This window comes from Bos javanicus, chromosome 10, assembly GCF_032452875.1.
Source record: "Bos javanicus breed banteng chromosome 10, ARS-OSU_banteng_1.0, whole genome shotgun sequence".
Classification (NCBI taxonomy): domain Eukaryota; kingdom Metazoa; phylum Chordata; class Mammalia; order Artiodactyla; family Bovidae; genus Bos; species Bos javanicus.
In genome coordinates this window covers 71,363,312-71,376,020 of record NC_083877.1, presented here as the reverse complement: position 1 = coordinate 71,376,020, position 12,709 = coordinate 71,363,312, and the positions used below count along the sequence as shown (strand labels likewise).

At 41.4% G+C, this 12,709-nt stretch overlaps 1 protein-coding gene across 5 annotated transcripts in view; it reads left to right on the top strand.

Moving 5' to 3' along the window:
- The first annotated feature begins 4,275 nt into the window (after positions 1–4,275).
- Positions 4,276–12,709, top strand: part of CCDC175 (coiled-coil domain containing 175) — a 236,972-nt gene continuing 228,538 nt past the window's right edge. For 4 of the 5 annotated variants that reach the window (XR_009738761.1, XR_009738760.1, XM_061429036.1 and 1 more), the window contains exons 1-3: positions 4,276–4,689; positions 6,665–6,750; positions 8,540–8,651. Coding sequence is in view for 2 of the 5 variants with exons in the window: in XM_061429036.1 (XP_061285020.1) it covers positions 4,512–4,689; positions 6,665–6,750; positions 8,540–8,651 (376 nt within the window). In the remaining 3 variants the exon portion in view is untranslated. Of the gene's footprint in view, positions 4,690–4,943; positions 7,036–8,539; positions 8,652–12,709 lie in introns of those variants that run through there. The other variant, XR_009738762.1, reaches the window with a different exon arrangement.

The window sequence follows — 12,709 nt, the reverse complement described above, 5'->3', positions numbered from 1 at the left end:
GCTCCTTCTCACCACTAGTGTCTCCCTTCCCCAGAGAGGCCTTCCCTGGTGCCACCTATGGGTTTCTTTATATAAGTTCAGTGCCCAGCTCGATGCCCAGAACACAGCCTGCACATCCCAAACATGTAAACCAATGAGTCCGATGCCAACACGTGCGGCCACACCTTTCTCTGGTAACCTGACAAGCATCTTCCTCTGCAGAGCCTCAGAATCCTCCCTAACTGAGCATTCCAGGCAGTCACTCATATCAAGCGGAAATAACATGGATATAAAGCCAATTCCCCATCTCTGGGACAGCAATTGTTGATTTAATTGCAGTAATTGTCACTAAGGGTTGAATGACCAAGAGGTTTAAGGAAGGCAAGGGTTGCGAAAGGACATTAGCATTTGTATTTCAGAAGAAATGTTTCTTATTTTCCATTTAGTAGGAATAAAAGATAGGAAATAGCATGTACTCTGTGCTAAGCACATTGTTATTTACTTAAGCTTCATAATCCCAGGATGTAAAATTCAATTTTACAGATGAAGAATGGAGATTAAGAGGTAAACTACCTAAACCAATCTAAAACCACCAGCAAATGATGCAATGAGTATTTGACTCATCTATTTAGCCCCAAGAAATTGCTGATGATGGATAAAAACAAGTATTCAAGAGACAAAGTTGAAAAGGAGGGCCATCATAAAGTGTTGTTACAAACAGTGACATGGTCTGCCCTTCCTTGGAGATGCTCTGCTATCCTTGTTTGGCATAACTTCATCGGGGACACTAATCCCATCTGTTTGCTTCTCTAACCATCTGGCATTACCTAGGGGACACGGTCTTCCTGCCATTTCACCACAAATTCTATCACTGTGTGATAGAATTGCTGTAGCTGAGAAGTGCAGCCTGATCACAAGATAGGTACTTTAGAAGCTGTGCAAAGCCCAAGGGTTACGGAATCTTTGCCTAACGTGCGAGCATCTTGCAGACTAGGCATAAAGCCAATACAAAGCCAATATGAAGCCTTAAATGGGGGAAATCCTACTGGTACCAATGAGCAAAGATCAAGCCCCCCTTTCTATTCAATGCTAAAAGCTTCACTGATTCCTTTACCACCCCTAGGAAAGGCCCACCCAGCCAGCTGTTTGGACCTAATGTTTGGGTTAGTTTGGACCTCATGTTGGGGTTAGTTTGGAGAATGCATGTGTGTCTGACATTCCTTGGGTAACTGTCCAGCTGTTCTGGAGCCTCTTCTCTCCTGTCACCTGCACAGAAGCTGGAAACTCAGATACCCCTTGTCCGAACCTCCCTTTGATGGGCAGCCAGTGTGTAGGACTCTGGCCAGATTTCCTTCCCTGATGGAAGAGGAGAGGGAGGGGCTTCCACAGGTGGATCCTTTCCACTCTTCCCCACTTTGTACAAGGGCATGACGTCCGGGGTTGCAGTAGCCATCTGTGACCATAACACAATAAGCCTAAAGGTGAAACACAACATGCCAAAAGGTGGCAGGGCATTAAGATAAATCCTCCTGATCAACCTGGATGGGCAGACAGGGCCATGTGCCTGTGTTGTTGTTATTCAGTTGCTAAGTTGTGTCCGGCTCTTTGCAACCCCATGGACTGCAGCATGCCAGGCTTCCCTGACCTTCACCATCTCCTGGAGCTTGCTCAAACTCATGTCCATCGAGTTGGTGATGCCATCCAACCATCTCATCCTCTGTCGTCCCCTTTTCCTGCCTTCAATCTTTTCCAGCATCAGGCTTTTTCCATTGAGTTAATTCTTCGAATCAGGTAACCAAAGTATTGGAGTTTCAGCTTCAGCATCAGTCCTTTCCATGAATATTCAGGACTGATTTCCTTTAGGATTGACTGGTTTGATCTCCTTGATGTCCAAGGAACTCTCAAGAGTCTTCTGCAACACCACAGATCAAAAGCATCAATTCTTTGGCACTGAGCCTTCTTTACGGCCCAACTCTCACAACTGTCCATGACTAGTAGAAAAACCATAACTTTGACTATAGGGACCTAATATGGGCACATACCCTTTCATGGATCACAGCCTTGTTGTGGCAAAGGGCTCGCATAATTCAATGAAGCTCTGAGCCATGCTGTGCAGGGCCATCCAAAATGGACAGGTCAGAGTTCTGACAAAACATGGGCCACTGGAGGAGGGAATGCAAACCACTCCAGTATTCTTAGCACAAGAACCCCATGGACTGTATGTACCCACATTAGTCCCTGTATTTGTTATCATTAGGGTCAGAGTAAGGAAGACAGACTCTATTTTCTTGAATTTTTACTCCTCAGGAGGATTTGAGCATAGTCCAGTATTGAACCATCAGAGATCCTTAAATTCTGAGCAGAGCAAAGCATTGAAACATGCAACCACTTCCTATACATGAGATGTTTAACCAAGACTGGGACCTTGACCTGGTTTAACCCAGGGTCTAGAAACACAACCAAGAAGTTGAGGTTTTCCCTAGAGGTACCAGATTTATGCAGAGGCAGGAACAAGAGCGTGTCATCATCAAATACCATATAAACCTCAAATACTGTAGGAACTGCAAATATACCAGAATACAGGATCAGCAACACTCCTGTGCAAGTTAGGGGTCAAACTCATGCAGCAGCTGGATTCTTTCATGACCCTGTCAGCAACAGGGGAAGCAGAAGCAAACCTGCTTATCATAACTAAATAAATGGGACTGGGGTATTCTAATGTGCTATTCTGCTCCTGAGTTAAAGTCTGCCTGAAAAATATTGACTGGAAGAGAGAAGTGTCTGTTTATGTCACCAGAGAAAAACAGGAGAGAAGTCGGGCCTGACTTCTGGCCCGGTGAACACCATCTATGGCTACTGAAGGATAAGAATGCTTCTTCATGTTCTCAACTATTTTAAGTTTGTGTATTTTCTTTTTAAAAAAGTTTTTTTTTTTTAATAATAATAAAATGCTTTACTGTCTTTTGTAATTACAAAGGTATGCAACGCCCCCTCAGGGATTGGCCTCACTCATAGACAGTGGAGAACAATGTGATCCAAATGAAGTGATAAGTAGGGAGAATATTCTGGTGACAGCAAAAAGGTTGGCTTAGGGTGGTCCAGTCAGGATAGTTCAAGCAGAGGAATTTACCAAAGGAAATTTGCTACAAGGGCTATAGAAACCAGAGGGAAGGAACATAAAGAAGATCCCAGAGACCAGAAAGCTGCCGCAAATCTGGTCCATGCCCACATGCCTGCACTGACTGATATACAGCTGGAGACTGCTAGAGGCACTGATTTCCACTCTTGCCACCTCGGGAGCCACCAAAGTTGCTGGGACACAGTCCACTGCGGTGGCCTGAAACTGCCACTCCAGGGGATGGCTTCTCTGCCAGCTAATCTCCCAGCAGTGTCTGCAAGCAGCCAACAAGTGTGTTTGAGGAATGTGGTTTCTAGACATCCTCCCCCTGACACACAGAGAAAAACACAGAAGGGCAGGGATAGATCTGAATGTCAAATCTTGCAGAAGGGACCCAGGAAGGAGGCCAGGATGTGGGTCTCCATGGAGGAAGGAGGCCTGGATTCTGGAGCTAGCTCTGCTGTTGATGTGCTGTGTCCTCTCCAAGGCGGTATAGCACAATGATCCAGGACATACATATACTCTGTGTCCTCATAAGCAAAGTAGGGAATAACACCCACCCCAAAGGATGGTTATGAGGGTTAAATAGGATACTGTGGGTGAAGCAGGACAAGGCCTGCAAGATAGTTCCATTCAACAAGATAGTTGTTATGTTATTTTCCCTTTGATTTCAATTTCAATCTGTAAAGAAAAGTGAAGAAGGAGGGGTTAAATCATCTTTGCTACTCTCTAACCAGCCAGAGGAAAGAGGAACTAACAGTTACTCTCAATCTGAGCCTGATTCAGGGCTGGATTTTAGAGACACAGAGAAAAATTAATAATCCCTGCCTTGAAAGAGCTCACAGTTGAATGAGAAAGCAGAAGAAATTCACTGATTCAAGGTAAAATGTGCTCAGGGTAGAAGGTCTCCAGGGAAAGGTCTTGAAGAATACAATGATGGGTTTTGTAGCATAATGGAAAGATTTACACAGGCTCCACTTTAAACTCAAAATGATTATCTGGTGACCCTGGGCAATTCACTTAGTCATCCCTGCCTCAGTTTCTTTGTCTGTTTAAGTGGAGATTATAAAAGAACTTTCCTTACATAGCCGGTGTGGACATTAGGGAGCTGTACATAAAGCTCCTCCCTTTAGTACCTAGCACTGAAATGCGCTCAAACATGATCAGATTCCCCCCGGGCCGTGAGAAGGGCACAAGTGTTCAGCTACAAGGCCTGAACTAGAGAAATGGAAATGCAAAGAGGAAATTACGGCTAAAGAGGGTCTCATAGCTACAAGATCCCTTAATTATTGTGGATAAAGTTAGAGAAACTGGCTAGGCACCCACCCCAGGTGAGAGGCACGAGCTGGCGCACTGCCTCAGCGTCCGCGTTGCCCGTGGCAACCGGCAGTCCTTGCCTCTGGCCTGGTCGAAAATGCGAAAGAGCAGTAAGATGGCTCTGAGCTCCTGGTCCCCGGAGCTGGGGTTAGGCAGCGAGAAGGCGCTGCCGGTGGCCGCCGTCTCCACTGGCCCCTCCCTGGAATTATGCACCTTCCCCTCCACGCTGGGCTCCTCGGTCGCGACCGACGCTCTTGAGCAGCTCCTTGTTGTGGGTGAGCGGCCCTTGGGCTCTCGGAGGGACATCTCGGAAGTGGTGCTTAGAGAGCATGAAGCGAAAACCCTAGAGGGAAACTTCTCCAACTGGTTGTGGGGGAGATGGGTGACAGAGTGGGACCCGAGGCTCAGCTCACACTAGTAGCTGGTGACAAATCCCAGACAAATCCTGAACTCCCAGGCTATTGCCATTTCCTTGTAATTAGAATGCCCAACTGCATTTAGGCTATGCATTTAGGCTGTGCATTTAGGCTATGTGTTTAATTTCACTTCGTCTCTTTCTTGCTTTTTCTTGGCAAGTTAACTTTCTCCAACAATTAGTTATGGCAAACTGGAGAATTTAACTGGTAAATCAAAAAGTGAATGTTCAAGAAGCTCCTGTTGCCTTAGGCAAGGAACTGTGTATTAAGCACAAATACTTTTTCTGCTAATAATTTCTGGACTGTCAGAAAATTTGTCATAGGAGAAAGCTTCATTATGCTTTCTTGCCCTAAGTGTGAGTTATAAAATATGTAGCTATCCAGTCCAATTGCAAGTGGGAACACGCTTATACTCATTCATTCCATAGAAGAATTGAAAGGAGATAATGAAGGACAGGAAGTCTGGCCTGCTGCAGTTCATGGGTTCACAAAGATTCAGGCATGACTTATCAACTGAACAACAGCAACAGCAAGCCAAGCATGCCTGTCCCTCCCTAACACACACTTGCTTGGAACCTCAGGAACTGGTTTTCACTCGGTTTGAGAACTTAGTCCATTAAGAGAATCCAAGTTCCCTGGAATGGAGGGCAGAAAACAGCATTTCTTCTGGGAGGTGAGGATGGCCACTCAGGGCATGGACTCTGGAGTCACACGCTTTGTGTCTGAATCCAGACTCAATCAGTGATAGGTTCTGTCACCTAAAGCACATCACATAACCTCAAGTCTTAGATCTCTCACTTGTGAAATGGGAAGCATCATGGAGTTATAGCAATCAATTTAGATTATACAAACGTGAAAAATTAAGCTTATCAAACTCATGCTGCACATGAGGATGCAGGCCTGGAATCTGTTTAGACAGAATTTGTATAATGCGATGGTGACAGAGCCAAGGTGAGTGGAGTTTCCTCTGTTGGCTCTCCTCTTACTTTTTTCTTTTCCTTCTTCTCTGTCTGCATGTATCTTGTCTTCCTTACTTTTGCGAACATTTTCCAAACCTCTCTTCTCGTGTGTTTTCATCTTACAGTATGTGAGAGGAAGGTAATATCTTTTATATGACAGTGAATGAAAGGGGTTAAAAACTCTTATCTAACTCACACCTACCGGTTTCACAAATATTTACTCTCACCCCATGATCAAAATACTGGCACAGAAGTGAAAATGACATGATGGATTTTTAAAGAATTAAGTGTTTTTTGGTAAAATATTACATTTAGGATATATAAATGTGTGTGTACATATATATATATATACACACACATGAGGAGAACATGGCAACCCACTCCAGTATTCTTGCCTGGAGAATCCCCATGGATGGAGGCGCCTGGCAGGCTACAGTCCATGCGGTCACAAAGAGTCAGACATGACTGAAGCGACTCAGTAGCAGCAGCAGCATATATATACATACAAATATATATATGAAGACTTTCTTAAGCCCACATTATGGGCATGTTATATTTATCCCTTTCGTAAAATATTTATTGAATTATTGAATTTTTTGTCCTATACTATACAGATTCCTTCTTTCTACCATGAATTATACAAAGGTGGAAACTTAAGAGGAGGCTGGCCTCAAGAAACATGAAGTATATCCCTAAATTTGTACACTGTAAAATAAGAAATAATAAGTACAAAAGAGATTCATATTATTTACTATAAAAATTAAGAGTTAGAAGATGTAATTTTCAACTGATTAAGCATTTGAGCTAGACCTTTAAGGGTTAAATAGGATTTGGATAGATAAGTAAGAGATCTTAATTTTCTGATTTTTTTTTAGAACAATCACTGCAAAGTGACTATTTTAAATGCAATGAAGAAGCTAAGAACTTTCTTAAGGACGTTGCTATCGCTGTTAAGAAATTGGTATTGTATTACCTATAAGAGCTACTTTTTCAATCTTCCACTTATTTCTTCTTCAAACTTTAATTTAGTACCAACTCTGTTCAACGTACTTCAGTAGATGAATAAGGAAAATATTTGCCCTGAATGAAAATTTCTCTCAGTTTACTAACATTTGCACCAGTGTGGATCAGCCGTGGATTGCTGCCCAGTTTCCCAGGCAGAGCACTGAGTTAAGGACCTGTGCTATGCAAGAGGGCAAGACTGCTCAAGAGAAGAGGCCCTGGTGATAACAGAGCTCAGTTAAGAGTGAGTCACGTGCCGTCAATATGTGAACATTGCTTAAAACCAGCAAACAACCTCTGGGATAAACTGCATGCATAATGCCAATTTTCCCAAGTCTCTATAAGCACTTCCTCACAAAACTCGTGAAAGATTGTTCAGGACTTACTCCATTAACATAGACAGTGCTTTTCAATGAAAGCAAACAGGTTCTCTTTCAGTTATGCTAACTGGGCCCCATCAAAGTAATATTTAAAGACTTTCCTTTTGAAGTGTCACAACCATGTCTATTTGGCCTTGGCCCTGAATGATATTTCAGAAAGGTGACATCCCATTTGATTTAAAAATATTGAGTAAAAATCTCCTACGTATCAAATATCTTAAAATGTAGAAATAAGGCTATAAAATACATGAGTCTACAGATTGCTGAAAAAAGTTAATCTCGTTACTTTGTATTTTTATGGAATTATACGTAGTTGTACATGTATACTACAGAATTAGATTTTATAATCCCAGTAAATTAAGTACATATATGTAAACACTGAGAGTTTGTGTGTGTGGTACTGCATTGTGATCCTGTGGAAACCTTTTCCTCGTTTCGTTCTTTTATTAAAATGTTATGTCTTTCTCCAGGATTTGAAAAGTTCAAAGTATTTATTTTGGCTTATTAAAGTATTTAGCATGTCTCCATATACCATATGATCTGTGAAATCCCTTAAATAGAGGTAAATCCTCTCATTTTTTACAGTAACATTTTCACTATAATAAAAGCATTGTGTGTTTACTCTGGAAAAGTTAAGGAAAAATAGACAAGCAAAAGGAAGAAAGTATAAAAAACATCATGATCCCACCCTAAAATAACCATGATTAACTCTTTGATGGATGTCTTTCCTACTTTCAGGATATAGATGATGCCTGTATTGAATTTTATTTTTTACCAGAAAAATGATCATACTAAATATACAGTAAGACAACAACCTGCTTTTTATGATTCATAAAATATAATGGCACCTTTTCAGATCATAAAGAACTATACCCACTACCACCATTTATTTGAAACAGTTTATCTGTTATTTCCACTATCAGATTGTCAATTTTTTAAATGTTTTTCCTTTTTTTAAAATAGTCCCACATATATATCCCCACCTGACTATTTGTTTGGATTTTTAGGTAGATATTAGAAAACTATCATTCTTTTTATATCTAAGCATGCTTTTACAGTCATGTTCCAGTTTATTAAGATTTTTCTCAATGTCACTCTTTTTTAGGAGTCTTTCCTAAAACAGAACACACACATAGTGAAAAAATAATTTCTGAGTAGAAGAAATTAAAAGATAAATGAAGAAAGATACCTTAAAATCTGATTGGAGAACAATTATTTCCCACTTTCTATTCCAAATAAAAATGACAGCAAAAGATGTTTACTGAAAAGCAAATTTTGATGTCTGAAAACATTTGTGGGCATTGTTCAGGAAATCAATCTCATTATTTTAATGTCTTAACTTTTTAAATATGTAACTTACATTTTCAGGAAGAAATGAGAAAGTCCACAATAGATCTTCTGGAAATTGAAAGCATGGAACTCAGCAGATTATATTTTGTGTTGGAAACTCTCCCCACTAGTGTTAGCAGAGAACTGGAAGGTACTTTGAGTTTATTAACTGTAGAAATTTAGTTTATCTTATAAGGCAGTAATCTAGTACTTGTAGCAAGATGAGTTGAATAGTTATTCCATATCAAAAAATAGCCAGAAAGAGTATACAAGACACATACAGTGAGATCCATAATATGTTTCCCTTTTAAGTGGGATAACATATATGACTTGAATTTATATAATTATTATAAATAGACTAAAGTCAATATTTGTCCTTTTGTGACTGGCTTATTTCACTTGGCATGTCTTTAAGGGTAATTCACGTTGTAGCATATGCCAGAATTTCTTTTACAGATGAACAATATTCCACTGTATGTATATACCATGGTTTGTTTATCCATTCGTCCATCAGTAGACCCTTGCATTATTTCCATTTTTTAGCTATTGTAAATTATGTAGTTACAAAATAATAAAAATAACAATTATAATAGTAAATAACAGTGCTGTTACAAACGTGTGCTTATATCCATTGTATCAAGTGTGCAAATATCTATTCAAGTCTCTCCTTCCAACTCTTTGGGTAGAAATGTAGAAGGGAATTGCTGGATTGTATGGTAATACAGTAATTTTGTGTTTAATTTTCCAAGAAGCTGTCATATTGCTTTCCACAGTGACTGCACCATTTTACCTTCATTTGCACAATGCAAAAGCATTCCAATTTTTCTACATTCTTGCCAGCACTTGCTATTTTCTGTTTTTGTTTTAAATAACAGCCACCCTACTGGATAAGAATTGCTGTCTCTTGTGGTTTTGATTGGCACTTCCCTCATGATTAGTGATGCGGAGCATCTTTTCATGTGCTTATTGGCCATTGGTATATCTTCTTTGGGAAAATGTCTGTTCATTTCCTTTGCCCATTTCTTAATTAGGTTATTTGCTTCATTATTGTTGAGCTGTGGGAATTCTTTATACATTCAGGATGTTAACCCCTTTTCAGATGTATAATTTGCAAGGATTTTGTCCCATTCGATGGGCTACTTTATCACTCTTGTTGATAATGACTTTTGATACACAGAGGTTTTTAATTTTGACATAGCCCAGTTTATCTATATTTTCACTTGTTGCCTGTGCTTTTGGTGTCATATCCAACAAATCATGGCTAAATCCAATGTTATGAAGATTTCACCTATGTTTTCTTCTAAGCATTTTATAGTTTTAGCTCTTATATTTAGGCCTTTAATCCATAGTGAGTTAAATTTTGTATTTGTTGTAAGATCAGACTCCAACTTTATTTTTCCAGCTGCCAGGAGTGTTGGCTGAAGCTCATAGCTCAGTTCCTCTGCAGGAATTGTCCTTGACAAAAGAGAAAGGCTTCAGTCCAGGTTACAGCCTCCCCTAGTGCTGCCCGCGTTCAGTGACTGCTCACCGGGGGAGCACAAGGGTCCGCCTCTCTCCATCACTGTAGAGTACCTCCGAAGTGTCACTGCAGCTTCAAAACTCATTATCATTTAAACCCTCCACCCTTCTGCAACTCTTATCTCCTCAGAGGAGATGTTCCCCAGCTCTATACAAATTTAAAAATTTGTTTCCTAGGGAGCCCAACCTAAAACAGTGGTCTAAATAAACTGAAAAAAAAAAAAAAAAGATTTTTAAAGTAGCTGTTCCAGTTATCCATTTATTGCCTTGCAGCTCCGAATCTACCTTCATTGTCTGCTCTGTCATAAGACAGTTGGGTCCTGTAAGTTTCTCCCTTTGCTAGTAGGCCCAGTATTAAGCTCTGTTAGTACAGGGCACTGGAGGGACACTGGAGGAAGAGGGGGTTCTCTTCGTGTTCCAGTGTGCTCAGCTTGGCCAGCTCCTGCAGTGCGGGTAACTTCTCCCAGCAGCGTGCAGCAGCCCTCGGTGCCCGGAAGCTCCCACCCATATGCCTCGGGCAGCTTCATGGTGGATTGCTACCAGTGCGGCACCTCCCTGTGAAGCTTCTCTGGCACTTTTTGCAGTGAGTTCTGAAGTGTAGCAGTTCCCTGTGGGCAGGTCTCCCCAGTGCCCCCAGAAGCCATATTTCTAGTAAGTTCTGCCAACCCAGCATTTCATGAAGTTCTTTGCCATCCAATGATCCACAGCCCTCTTCAGTGGGGTCTGGATCTTGGGACTGGAGGTGCTGCTTCCTAGAAGGCACTCTCTCGGCCTTTGGGATAGTGCTGCTCCTTGTGCTGGGTATTGCTGAATTCTTTAGAGTCCTCTTTGTGTGTGCTGTGCTAAACTACTTCAGTCTTGTCTGACTCTTTGCGACCCCATGGACTGTAGCCCCCTCGGCTACCCTGTCCATGGGATTCTCCAGGCAAGAATACTGCAGTGGGTTGCCATGCCCTGCCCCAGGAGGTCTTCCTGATCCAGGGATCGAACCCACACTCTGCACTGGAAGATGGGTTTTTTACCACTAGCGCCACCTTACTTTCCTACTATTCATTCTCTCATTACTCTAATTCTCTGAAGTGAAGTGAAGTGAAAGTCACTCAGTCGTGTCCTACTTTTTGCGGCCCATGGACTGTAGTCCATGGAATTCTCCAGGCCTGAATACTGGAGTGGGTAGCCTTTCCCTTCTCCAGGAGATCTTCCCAAACCAGGGATCAAACCCAGGTCTCCTGGATTGCAGGCAGATTCTTTACCAACTGAGCTAATTCTCTGATCAGATCAGATCAGATTAGATCAGTCGCTCAGTCATGTCCAACTCTTTGCGACCCCATGAATCTCAGCACGCCAGGCCTCCCTGTCCATCACCAACTCCCGGAGTTCACTCAGTCTCACGTCCATCGAGTCAGTGATGCCATCCAGCCATCTCATCCTCTGTCGTCTTCTCCTCCTGCCCCCAATCCCTCCCGGCATCAGAGTCTTTTCCAGTGAGTCAACTCTTCGCATGAGGTGGCCAAAGTACTGGAGTTTCAGCTTTAGCATCAGTCCTTCCAAAGAAATCCCAGGGCTGATCTCCTTCAGAATGGACTGGTTGGATCTCCTTGCAGTCCAAGGAACTCTCAAGAGTCTTCTCCAACACCACAGTTCAAAAGCATCAATTCTTCGGCGCTCAGCCTTCTTCACAGTCCAACTCTCACATCCATACATGACCACAGGAAAAACCATAGCCTTGACTAGACGGACCTTTGTTGGCAAAGTAATGTCTCTGCTTTTGAATATGCTATCTAGGTTGGTCATAACTTTCCTTCCAAGGAGTAAGCCTCTTTTAATTTCATGGCTGCAGTCACCATCTGTAGTGATTTTGGAGCCCAGAAAAATAAAGTCTGACACTGTTTCCACTGTTTCCCCATCTATTTCCCATGAAGTGGTGGGACTGGATGCCATGATCTTCATTTTCTGAATGTTGAGCTTTAAGCCAACTTTTTCACTCTCCACTTTCACTTTCATCAAGAGGCTTTTGATTTCCTCTTCACTTTCTGCCATAAGGGTGGTGTCATCTGTAAATCTGAGGTTATTGATATTTCTCCCGGCAATCTTGATTCCAGCTTGTGTTTCTTCCAGCCCAGCGTTTCTCATGATGTACTCTGCATATAAGTTAAAAAAACAGGGTGACAATATACAGCCTTGACGATCTCCTTTTCCTATTTGGAACCAGTCTGTTGTTCCATGTCCAGTTCTAACTGTTGCTTCCTGACCTGCACACAAATTTCTCAAGAGGCAGATCAGGTGGTCTGGTATTCCCATCTCTTTCAGAATTTTCCACAGTTTATTGTGATCCACACAGTCAAAGATACAGTTAATAATTCCTGATGTTAAAATTTCCCTATTCAATGTGAGATTTCTATCTCCCAATTAGACTCTGAATGATATAGGCAGTTATGAAACAATATGCTCAGTTAGTTGACAGGGAAAATCCAGCAAACTCCTACATGCTGATAAAAAATAAAACTTAAAAGAATCTGTGCTCAAGACAGAATTAAGAATGTTTTTGTTTTATTTTCTTTGGTTGCTTTTTTTTTTTTTTAACTATCCAGTTACTTTTATAAGCAAGACAAATATTTTAGAAGGGAAAAGAAATACTGTGCTAATTTATAAGGTCTTTGATATACATAAAATACTTAACCAAATAAATTT